The sequence below is a fragment of the Echinops telfairi genome, unplaced genomic scaffold (genome assembly GCF_000313985.2).
Source record: "Echinops telfairi isolate 266 unplaced genomic scaffold, ASM31398v2 ScPeMD7_2010;HRSCAF=2546, whole genome shotgun sequence".
Taxonomy (NCBI): domain Eukaryota; kingdom Metazoa; phylum Chordata; class Mammalia; order Afrosoricida; family Tenrecidae; genus Echinops; species Echinops telfairi.
The window spans coordinates 4,295,126-4,307,488 of record NW_022105908.1 but is presented as its reverse complement, the minus strand read 5'-3'; the positions used below and the strand labels follow the sequence as shown (position 1 = coordinate 4,307,488).

The 12,363-nt window shown below is 45.6% G+C and overlaps 1 protein-coding gene across 1 annotated transcript in view; it reads left to right on the top strand.

The window, feature by feature from the left end:
• Positions 1-12,363, top strand: part of DNAH9 (dynein axonemal heavy chain 9) — a 397,093-nt gene that overhangs the window by 34,202 nt on the left and 350,528 nt on the right. Inside the window, exons 8-10 of the mRNA XM_045293291.1 lie at positions 1,216-1,330; positions 4,285-4,353; positions 6,914-7,040. Coding sequence (XP_045149226.1) covers positions 1,216-1,330; positions 4,285-4,353; positions 6,914-7,040 — 311 coding nt within the window. The remainder of the gene's footprint in view (positions 1-1,215; positions 1,331-4,284; positions 4,354-6,913; positions 7,041-12,363) is intronic.

The window sequence follows — 12,363 nt, the reverse complement described above, 5'->3', positions numbered from 1 at the left end:
TATCTGGGCTGACCATTGGTCCATGTTGCCTGTGTTAGGCCGGGTTGACTAGAGAAACAAATTCAAGGACACTCATATGTGCATAAGAGAAAGATTAATATCAAGCTGTAATTGTATGTCAAGAAAACATCCCAGCCCAGTCTAAATCAAGACCACAAGTCACTCGTTAGACTCCTGCAGCCACATGCAATGATGCAGAATGTAGTCCGTGAATGCAGAGTCGTGTGGCTCCAGTGGTAGTGGCCATATTACATGGCTTGCACAAGTCTCCACGTGGCCTCAACAGGAAGGTGAAGGCAGGTGGGGGTGGGGGCATGTTCTCAGGACCCACCTTATGAGGAGGTCAAGTCCACCAGGAGGCACCATCACGCTGTGACCTGATAGACAGGCTAAACTCCACCCCTATACTTTCCTGTATTCAAGTTGACATGAAATTATGTAAGTACCACATTGCCACACTGACCAATCGTCAGTAAACCTAAGTTCCACACTAGGGTTTTACACACCTGAGGGGGTAAGAAAAAAACCCTCATTCTTTCCAGTGTCACAGCCACCAAACTTCTGATTTGAGAAACCAGAAGGAGCCTGACAAGTACAAAGTCATGATAGCAGTAAAGTCACTATTTTTATTGCAAGTCTTATAAATATAAAATTAAACAATTGCTGTTGAATCAACTCTGACTCCTTTTGAACCCACGTGTGTCAGAGTAGAACTGGCCGACGTAGGAGTTTTCAATCATTGACTTGGGGGGCAGTAGATTGTCAGGTATTTCTTCCGAAGCTCCTCTCAGTGGACTCGACCATCAACCTTTCAGTCAGTAGCTGAGCACCATAGCTGTTTGCACTATTGAGAGACTCCTGTGATTCCTGCCTGTCCTATATTACACCAAGTCAAACTCACTGACACTGAGGCAATTCTGACTTATAGTGACCCTATATGACAGAGTAGAACCGCTCCTGTGGGTTTTTAAGACTGTAACTCTTTACTGGAGTAGAAAGCCTCATCTTTTTACTGCAGAACTGAACTTCTGACCTTGTGGTTAGCAGCCAGCAGAGCTCCTTGGTCTTATATTATAGGCAGTGTCTTGGAACACCCAAGTTGTAACCTCCGTTACCAGGGCTCAGAGTGGAGCAATTGGCAGGAGGTATTGCTGGGGTGCAGCAGTGTTAATAGGCTTGGTCACCTCTGCTTACTGCCCTGTGCTGGGTCCCCAGGGTTCTCGCCAGTACACAAAAACATGCCTGCCATGGCCGGAGGTCTCCGCTGGGTCCAGGAGCTGAGGCAGCGCATACAGAGGCCCATCAGCCATTTCCAAGGCCTCACCCATCCGTGAGTATCCCACTCCTGAGAAGGAGGCTGGTTTGGGTCTTGTGTCTCCTGCTATAAATACTGCATTTTGGAGAGATGCAAATGGCTTCCTGACGTTATCTTTCTAGCCATCCTCCAGATACAGATTGGCCTAGCAGTGTGAGGGATTGAACTGAGTTGCCCAAAAGAGATCTGTCGAAGTCCTACTCCGTGTGCCTGTGACTGTGATGTTGTTTAGAAATAGGCTCTTTCTCCGAGGATGTTACTCTGAAGTTCATTTCATGAGATCCCACTAGACTGGGGTGCATCCTACTCCCTTTTGAGTGGGGTCTTCTGAAAGGAAAGAACTGACAAGGAGACAGAGACAGATTACACCATGTGAAATACATCCACAAACTAAGGAGTCTCAAGAAATGCCTAGAGCTGACAGAAACTCCAAGAGACCAAAAAAAAAAAAAACGTGTAAAGAGAGAGAGCATGGCTCTCTTGACTCCCTAAACTCAGATACCTAGTCTCCAAAAGAAGCCCTGGGTTATGAGTTGGGCTGCAGGTCTGCAGTTCGAACCCACTGGTTTCTCCTGGAGCTAAAGATGAGGCTGCTTCCTCCTTTACGATATATAGCCTCGGAATCCCCAAGGGGCACTTCCACTTTATCTTATAGGGTCAATATGAGTGGAATTGACTCACTGGCAGTGGGTTTGATGATGGGGACTTAAACATGCCAATGGCGGTGAAAATGGTGCCGGACTGGACAATGCTTTATTCTGTTATACAAGGCTCGCCATAAGCTGGAGATGACAGGACAGCAGCTAAAAACAACAAAAAAAAATGTTTTAGAATCCTCATCCTGAAGGGGAATGGAAGCCACAGACTTTCACTGTCCTCCCTCCCAGGACTCCTCCCTCCGTCTACTGCTGCTCCCAGGACCCGAGTGAGGAGGCACGCTGCTTTCCAGCCTCATTCTCTTACGTGCACAAGACTGAGACTTGTGAGAATACCATAGCTTTTGCCAGAAGAGGAAGTCTGACCCCACCTCCGGTCTCGGAAGCATTTTCCAATCCTCACTGCCACACAGGTGTACCTGCTTAGCAGTGGGAAAGGAAACCAGGCTGGGCCAGACCCTAGTCAATCCAACACTCTCTAACCAGGCATAAGGGGTTGGATGGAAAACTCAAGAGATCTTGTGAAGAAACCCTGCGTTGGTTTAAAGAGTAAACGAGCCAGTTCAGGGTGCGATGTAGCAACGATGAAAAATACAACTTTCCTCTAGTTCCTAAATGTTTCCTCCCCGCTCCCACCTCCCTACCATGATCCCAATTCTACCTTGCAAGTCTGGCTAGACCAGAGGATGCACACTGGTACAGATAGGAACTGGAAATACAGGGAATCCAGGGCGGATGATCTCTACAGGACCAGTGGTGTGAGTGGCCATACTAGGAGGGTAGAGGGAGAGTGGGTTGGAAAGAGGGAACCGATTACAAGGAACTATATGTGACCTCCTCCCTGGGGGACGGACAACCGAAGGGGGGGGGGGCGTAAAGGGAGACGTCGGACAGGGCAAGATATGACAAAATAATAATTTATAAATTATCAAGGGCTCGTGAGGGAGGGGGGAGTGGGTAGGGAAGGGAAAAATGAGGACCTGATGCCGGGGGCTTAAGTGGAGAGGGGATGTTTTGAGAATGATGAGGGCAATGAATGTACAGATGCACTTTACACAATTGATGTATGTATGGATTGTGATAAGAATTGTATGAGCCCCTAATAAAATGATTTTTAAAAAGAGTAAATGGATCTGAAAGACCTTTCCAGGGGAGAGCCTCAGTTAGCTAGAAAACAAAAACAAACTTTTTGAAAATGAAGGATGCTTCGCCAATTTTGCAGGAGCTGGACTGTCTTTCAGTATTGTAGTGGCAAAAACAGGGACAGCGTTGTAGTTGTTAACAGTGTTTCTTTCCGGTTTTGCTCACACTCCATATGTGCATGTCCGTGTGTGTACACGTGTCTGCCCATGTGTTGGTATGCTTGTGTGTGCACACATTCCTGTGTGCATGTGTGTGCATGCACGAGCACGTGTGTTATGTCTGGGTATGCATTGTGTATACACACATAAGGGTAGGAGATGGGAGGGGAGGGAATTTCGTGTAAGCATGAATGGTCATCGAGTGGTAGGATTTTTCATCACATGTCTTCAATAGATTTCAGAAAAGGGCATTTCTTTAGTACACGACAGGAAGAAAAATAAAGATACTCTGCAGAGGTTTTTATCTCCCTTCTCCTAAATACAGGAAAGTACAACACCAAACGTGTCGTTAGTATTTCAATTTCCTTCAGTTGCAGATCTTTGAAGGAACTCGTTTATAGTGCGCGTGGCTGAGTGGGTCTGCCAGAGGAGGGGCGTGGCCGAGTCCTGAGCTTGAGCAGGATGGCAGGAAGTGGTGGGAGAACTTTATAGGTGTGAAATGCTGCCTGCTCACCTGTGGGGCAGCCGGTATTCTTGGAAGCGCACCCGCCCTCTAGCGGCCTGCGGAGGGTGTACAGGAAGAAGAACGAGGGCGACTGGACCGGCATTTGGAAGCCAGCCTAAGAAGCTGCTCCATCTCTCCCTCTTCACAGGCAGGGGCCTGGCGCTCATCAGAAAGCAAGGATTAGTAGGCAAGCACAAGGAAGCCTGTGATCGTCCCTGTCGAGGATTGTACATCTGAGAAGATCCTGTAGGGAGTTGCTCTTGGTTTGGGAAAGAACTAGAAAGACGCCAACCATCCCCAGAAGCAGAATCTTTGATGTGGTTTTAAAAAAAGAGAGAGAGAAAATTGCCGTTGCTCACTCCAGAGGAGTAAATGCGCACAGTCTTAGCACGCCAACCGTGCTCCTCTGGCGACCCGACACTCTATGGTGCCCCAGGGTTCTCAAGCTCTTGTGTTCTTATCTTTTTATTTCTCCTTGTCCTCTTGTTCTCTCCTGTGAACGTGCAGCTGCCTGGAGTCCGCTGAAGGAAGGCGAATGGTGCATAAATACGAAGACATGCTCTCGGTGCTGGAAAAGTAAGCTTCTGGGCGTTTCCTGCTGTGCAGACTGCGGGGTGGGGGTGGGATACCATTTGCGGCCCAGGGTTTGTGCAGGTTCCTCAGTGGTTTTGAAATGTCACATTGTATTTGACGTTGGCAGCCTGCTGTTTGCGAGGAGAGTATTTCTGGGTTACGGTATTTCTGGGTTATTCTGGGGCACGGCCCCTTGAGAAGGCGGCTCTATTCCGGAAAAACAACACTTTTCGCTGGAGTTGTGTGAGGAGCAGGGGCGGAGTTGAAGCGGGCCACGTGGGGCTCACCTAAAGAGTGTACTCTGGGGTCCATGCGCTGGGCCTCGCCAGTCCTGCTCACCAAGCAGAAAGCAGCTGAGTAGGCTGCAAACTCCGGAAACCGGTTTTGGAAAGGGCTTTTTCCGCTCTTTTATGGAGCAAGCACACAAATGAAGATTGTATGGTTGGTCCTGCTGAAAACGGCTGGGGTGGGGGTGTGCAAACCTGTTGTCTTGTCTCCTCCATCCGTCATGTCCTCTTTCTCCTGCTGTGAGGGTATGGGTGGTAGAGTTGTTGTTCTTATGAATACAATTGTGTGGGGTCCGTTGGTGACACCTCCATTTGCTGAGCCACCCATTTTTCCGAGCTCTGCCTTCAAGGGCTTCAAAGGTATCTGTTCGGCTCTCTCCACCATCAGTGCCTTCCCATAGACTGCAACCTTGCCTTGCTGTCCTGAACTGCTGCTGACAGGTCGAAAGAGGCCTTCCTGCCTCCAGAGCCATGCCCTTCAGGGCCCACCCTGCTGTCAGATCTGATGATGTCCCCATGCTCCCCTTCAACTCTTCCCACCATCTGCTTGAAGCAAGCTGAAATGCCCTCCACAGTTGGGCCTTGGCCTTCCCTCCAGCTTTGTCCCTTGCCTCCTCTGCCCTCAGATAGATGTATCTACTCCTTGTTCCCAGCATGCATACGTTGGGGTTCCTCACCTTGACCCCTTGGGTCATGCTGCAACTTCTTCCCCAAGTGCTTGCTCCTCCTGCATGAACAACTTCTACCCATCCTCTCAGACTGCATCTCAGCACCCAGCATCTCTTCATCACCGCCACCAGGAGAGCTTCCCTGGCATTCTCTGTACCACTTGGACCCGGACCCGCCACTACTGTCCAATGCCTCATACTCTGTCTATCTCTTCAGGATTGGGCTCGCTGCATTACTTCTGCTGATCAGTGGTTCCCATTACCAACTACACTCCCCAGGGCATTTCCTCCTCTTGGAGCAGGAGCTCAGGCCAGGTGTAATGACTGAGTAGATGATGTCCTTGAGCTACATGGAAGAAAGCCAAGCTTACCTAGTAATTTCTTCTGACTTTTACTAAGGTTAATCGCAACTTCCTGTTTCTATGAACAAGGATCCGGGATTACCTGTCACTGTTTCAGCCGAAGACAGGGATGAGGTTGATTCGAAAGAAAGTTTATTCTAAAGCATTAGACAAAAGGAAATAGTGGTGTTTGTTATCTCCATACTATTTTAAAAATCCATTGAGAATCAAGCAAGTTATACACCCTTGACTATGCAAGAAGCAGATTTACAATGATAGCAGGGACTTGATTAGCACTGTTTTCAGTGGTAATAGGTTATCATTGATATCATTGAAGGTAACAAAAGAAGTCAGGGTTTGAAGTGAAAATAGGGAATTATCTATACCTAAATCATCCCATGAAACCTCATTTGTTTGTCTAAGTGAGGGAAGCTTCCTACCTTGCCTTTCCAAACCCCCACCTCCTGAGCCTTCATAGAGGCATTGTTTACCTGAAAGCGGGGGTGGGGGGTGGGGGGGCGGAATGCTACCTGCCTGGATTCTTATCTTATTGGCCTGCTTTACAAACTTCCCTGAGTTAGAACATTTCTGATAGAACTTAAATTCTTTTCTGCAAGGGAGAGGGCTGGTAGGTTTGTGTTTCTAACAAAGAAATCCTTAAAACACATATTTCTGGTAATTCTTTCATCCCTGCCCCCCATTTCACCCTCACCCTCCACTTCCTTCATCCTCCCAGAAGACCCTTTGGTCTCTCCCTCTCTACCAGTTCCTCTGAATTCAGTTCTGCTGCCTTGAGAAGAAGTAAGTGATTATCTGCAGGTGCTTCCATCACTCACTGACCATGACTTTGACCTGATAATATAGTTAGGTATTTTACTAATGGTGGTTGTTCAGTGGTCGAGTTGATTCCCAGCCAGTGCACTTCATACCCAGCCACCGTCCCCCTCTTCACGGAGGCTTGCTTGTCGCTCTGCTGCTGCTCGGGTTTCAGCGGAGCTTTCCAACTAAGATGGATTCAGAAGGAAGGCCCGACTACTTACTTCCCCCAAATCAGCCAATGAAAACCGCGTACCTCAGAACTGTGATCCCGCTGTACATGCAGATGGAGAAGGACCAGGCAGCATGTTATTCCAGTGTGTGGGGGATGGCCATGCTTGATGGCACCAACACAAGTATATAATTGGCTCCTAACATGCAGCATTACTAGGAGTTGGAGAGTTGAGAGGGTGGTTACCAGGCACGGGGCTGTTGTCTTCAATCCCTACAGGTATGAAACGAGACTTTATGAAAACTGGTGCCAGACTGTCTCAGAGAAGTCACAGTACAATCTTTCCCAGCCGCTTCTGACACGGGACCCAGAGATGAACCAGATCACCGTCAACTTTAACCCACAGGTAAGTCAAGTGGCAGGATCAGCTTTTCCATTCCCTGACGAGTTTTGCCTTTGAAAACTATTTTGAAGAACATGTGACAGGTGCTAAAAATGAATTTGTAACCTGAACAACTCCTTTTTGATGAATTTTGGGGTGTAGTGCATCCACAAGTTGTCTAAATTCATATTCTTCACCAGAGTGAGCATCATTCACTGCCAAGAGTAAATTTCAACTTACAGTGACCTCATACAGCATTTCCAGTAAATTGTTACAGGAGCAGACAGCCTCATCCTTCATCCTCAATGCAGCTGGTAGGTTTGAACCATCGACCATGCAGTTAGCAGTCCAACAGCACCACCAAGACTCCTTCAGGTTAGGATTAGCCAGTATATATGCTTTCATTTTCCACAGCCAGAAATTTTCAAAGTGCTACTGTCCACTTACTATGAAACCTTTGTCCATGGGTCAGTCTGGAGCATATAATATACTACCTGCAAAGACCATGCACTAGGTGCTGGAGGGCCACAGAAATATGTGTCAGACCTGGGTCCTGCCCCTCAGGAACCCATAATCTAGCTGGGGAGGTAGAACCTAAGCATGTGAACATTTGTGTTACTAGGTTGTCCTGGAGTCCCTCTTGACCCATGGATAATAGGATGATGTGTTCCCTGGTCCCATACCATCTTCCTCATCACGGGCATGCTTGAGTCTGTTGTTGCCATCCAGCATAGGGGACCTCGTTCCAGAATTTGATTGTTGTAGTCTATGAGGTTTATGTTGGCTACATTCCAGAAGTAGATCATTAGGCATGCCTGCCTGGTTTTAGTCTGGAAACTGTGCCAAAACCTTTCCACCAGTGTTGACGCTACTGGTATTTGAAATACACCCATGGCCGCTGTAGCATGTAGACAGACCACCAGTGTACAACAAACTGACGGATGAATGGTAGCTTTCTAAGATAGCGCTTGATAAATCCCAAATAGGTGAATTCACTAATAGACTCTAAACCAGTGGTTCTCAACCTGTGGGTCACGACACCTTTGGGGGTTCAACAACCCTTTCACAGGGGTTGCCTAAGATCATAGCAAAACACATATTTCCAATGATCTTAGGAACCAAGACACTTTTCTTCTATCCATCTTCAGGCGCGTGCGCCCACATGCAGATACGGCCACATCTGAGTACCCAGCATGAAGACTGTTACCCTTGCTACATTATGCTTCCAGACAAAAGTTCATTTATTTGTAATTAGAAATAAATATTTCACAATATATAATTACATATTGTTTTTGTGATTAATCACTATACTTTAATTATGTTCAATTTGTAACAATGAAAATACATCCTGCATATCAGATATTTATGTTATGATTCATAACGGTAGTAAAATTACAGTTATAAAGTAGCAACGAAAATAATTTTATGGTTGGGGGTCACCACACCATGAGTAACTGTATTCAAGGGTTGCGGCATTAAGAAGGTTGAGAACCACTGCTCTAAACCAATGGTTCCCGATTAGTGGTGATTTTGCTCCCCTGCAGATATTTCTGGCTATTGTGAATGGAATGGGTGATGCTGACACACAGTAGGTAGAAACCAGAGATCCTGCTACACTTCACACGGTGCACAGGATTAAGGGTTATTCAGCCTCAAATATCAATGATATCCAAGTAGAGAAACCCTGCCCTGATTGAGGTTGGGATGGTCAAATGGGTGGAAGATCCAAGTGGAGTGGACTGTGAAGCTTAATGCTGAAAAATGGTGAACAGATAAGATCATTTGTCCAAAAAAAAAAAAAGGATTGGTCTCACTGAGCTAAAAGCAGTTACCAACTTCTGCCCTGGTGGCATGTTCTCCAGGAATGTACTGCGTAACTTAGCTGGAAGTGAAGGTGACAGAGCTATCAGTGACAGCATACTGGTGCCAGTTGCAAAAATGGCACTCAGGTAGCATATCATTTACCCCCCTGAAATTAAAGATAGCAAAGGGAGTTGGAGAATCTGTCTCTTGGCTTTGGCCTGGCAAGGATCTGCCTTTAACCCAATGGAATAATTTCAATAGTACACACTTGTGGCCACATGGGCTAGGTGCTGGAATGTTAACCACAACACTGGTGGTTCAAATTGATCAGTCATTCTGCAGGAGAACGATGAGGCTGTCTGCTCCCCTAAAGATTTAGTCATGGAACCTTTGTTTAGGGTTGTTTGAATCAGAATCAACTCAATGACAGTGGACTTGGTTTGGTTTGGGTGAGTGATAGTGCATATCCGGATAATTAGAGAAGTATCAGGATTAGGAAGTAGGCCATAGTCCAGGTGAGTGACACAATTATAGTGATCAAGTACATACCTCAGCATCAGACAGTCTGGAACACTCCTGTATACTCTCCAGAGAGCACTTCTCCCACTACAGATGGGTGGATTCTAACTCACAGTTACCCAGTGGGCAGAGTGAAACTGCTCCATGTGGTTTCTGAAGTTGCCAACCTTCACAGAAGCATGTTGCCTCACCTTTCTCCTTCAGTGCAGCTGGTGGGTTTGAACTGCCACCCTTTCAGTTAGCAGGCCAATGCTTAACCCACAGAGTTATCGATGCTTGTAGGTTATGGATCATAGGAGTCCCTGACTGATATAAATGTCTGATAAGCTTGGCTGCTAACCAGAAGCTTAGAGGTTCATGTTCACCCAGAGGCCCCTCAGAAGAAAAGCTGGTGATCTAATCCCTGTGGAGCACAGCTCTATGAAAATCAGGTGTCCCTGAGTTAGAGCCAGCACAGTGGTGGCTGGGAGGGAACAGAGGGAGGCGGAAGGAGGGAGTAATGAGAGGTAAGGACAAGGGGGTAAGTACTTCAACCATAACGTGAATGTACAAATACACTGAGGGGAAGAACTACAAACACTGTGTGCTGTTGTTACAGTGAGGATTAGCACACATCTCTGTAGAGAGGGATGTGAGTAGAGATTTGTCTCACTGCAGCCAAGATAACAGGTTGTGTGGATTGAAATGGCTGGAATGCCAATGTATCCAGATTATTTATTGACATTATTTTAAATGACTTATCATCTTTATCATTGGGTATTTAAATGAGTTTCCAGGGTTTTTACTCACTATTTCATTGATTCTACAATGCATTATTTTATTATTATGATTATATATATATTTTTACATCTTGGACAAACTAAACCAGTTGTCCTGGAGTTGACCCCAACTCATGATGACCCCAGACATGCCAGAGAAGAACCGTGCTTTATAGAGTTTTCTATGACTGATTTCTAGGAACCAGGTCACCAGGCATTTCTTCTTAGGTGCCTCTGAATGCATTGAAACCTCCAACCTTTTGGTTAGCAGCCAAGTGTGCTAACCATTACTCTACCGAGGGACTCCTTTTCTATTCAATTGTGCTTATAATCTATTACACACACACACCACCTTCAGTATGGCTTATAACTCAATGCCAGGAACACTAAAATCCTCACACCGGGATCAATAGGTAAATCATGACAAATGGAGAAAAGATTGCAGTTGTCAAGGATATCGTTTTGCTTGAATCCATAATCAATGCTCAGAGAAGCAACAGTCAAGAGATCCAAAGATATGTTCCATTGGGTAAATCTGCTACACAAGACCTTTTTAGAGTATTGAAAGCCAAGGCTGTTACTTTGAGGGACTAAGGTATGCCACAGTATTTTCCATTGCCTTGTGTGCATGTGAAAGTTGGGTATTGAATACGGAAAACTGAAAAAGAATGGATGCATTGGAATTGTGGTTCTGGAGAGGAATATTGAAAGTACCATGGACTGCTAAAAGGACAAACCGGTCTGTCTTGGAAGAAGTAAGGCCATGGTGCTCCTTGGAAGCAAGGCTGACAAGATGTCTTCATCTTCTGTACTTTGAACATGTTGTCAGGAGAGGCTAGTCGAGCGAGAAGGGCCTCCTGCTGCTAAAGCGGAGGGGCAGTGAAGGAGAGGAAGGCTCTAGAGGAGATGGATTGACAGTGGCCGCAGTAATGGATTCAGGCCTAGTTGTGAGGATGGCACAACAGAACGGGCACCACTTTGTTCTTTTGTGCATAGGGTCGCTGTGTTAGTCCAAGTGTACTACAGAAACAAATTCATAGACACTCATATATGTACAAGAAAGAGTTTTATATACAAGATCAATTGAATATTGAGAAAACATCCCGGCCCAGTCCAGATCAAGTCTGTAAGCCCGATATTAGCCCATATGTCCGATACCAATCTATAAAGTCCTCTTCAGACTCACACAGTACATGCAATGATGCCAAATGCAGGATGATCACAGGTCGGTGGGTGGAAAGTCTTGTGGATTCAGTGGCAGTGGAAGCATCTCAGAACTGGCAGGGTTTGCCATGTGACTCCTTCAGCACCCGGGCTCTATTGTAGCTCCAGAATATCTCACAGGTAGTGTCTGTGTGTCCAGCCTCCACTGAGCTATTTATCACCTTAGCGCTTCCAAATGAGGTCATTAAGCTATGACCTGCTTGACAGGCTAGACTCCACCCTTCCACTCTTAAGTCTCAAATTGACAACAGATTATATAACCACCCCAGTCGGTATGGTTCAGAGCCTACTTGATGGCACCTAACAATAACAATAGCAACATGCACAAACACATTTTAAATCAATAATTTAATGAGCCACATTTTTCTTTTTCCTTAGCAAATACATAAAGTAATAGTGGATTTTACAATGGCTGACATTGTTACTTTATCATGCTACAATAAACATAGTTATGTTATCGCATCTCTTCTCAGTTATTTCTCTAGGTTAAATGCCTAGAGATGGAAGGCAAGTTAAGAGGTCTTCTCATTTTGAGGCTTTTCATTGTGTTATCAACGTGTGCTACAGGACGGTGATGTCCAGTCATTCCGTCAGCAAGATAAGATAGTGTTCATTTTTCAAGATCATCTCCAACTTGACATAGCAGCAAAAATAAGTCTCAATGTTCTTTTTCGTGCGCGTTCATCTGAGTACCAGTAAAGCTGAGCGTCTTCATGGTTTATTGCCCATTTATATTTCTCTTTTGAATCACTTTTTATGTCCTCTGCTCACTTGCTTTTGAAGACACTCTTGTCTCCTGTGTTTTTGTTAGAATATGTTTGAGTTATTTTTCAAATAATAAGAAACCTGGAGATATCTTCACCTATTTAAGTTTGTCTTTCTTTTTTTAATGTTTGTGATGGTTACATGCATTCACGTTGTTAGTTTTTCGTTTACGTACATCTTTGCGATCTTGCTCTTTGGGGTTTTATGTTTGAAAAAGTCTTTTCCACCTCAATATCCTACCAATCCCAAACTAAGCTCACTGCCATCAAGAAGATTCA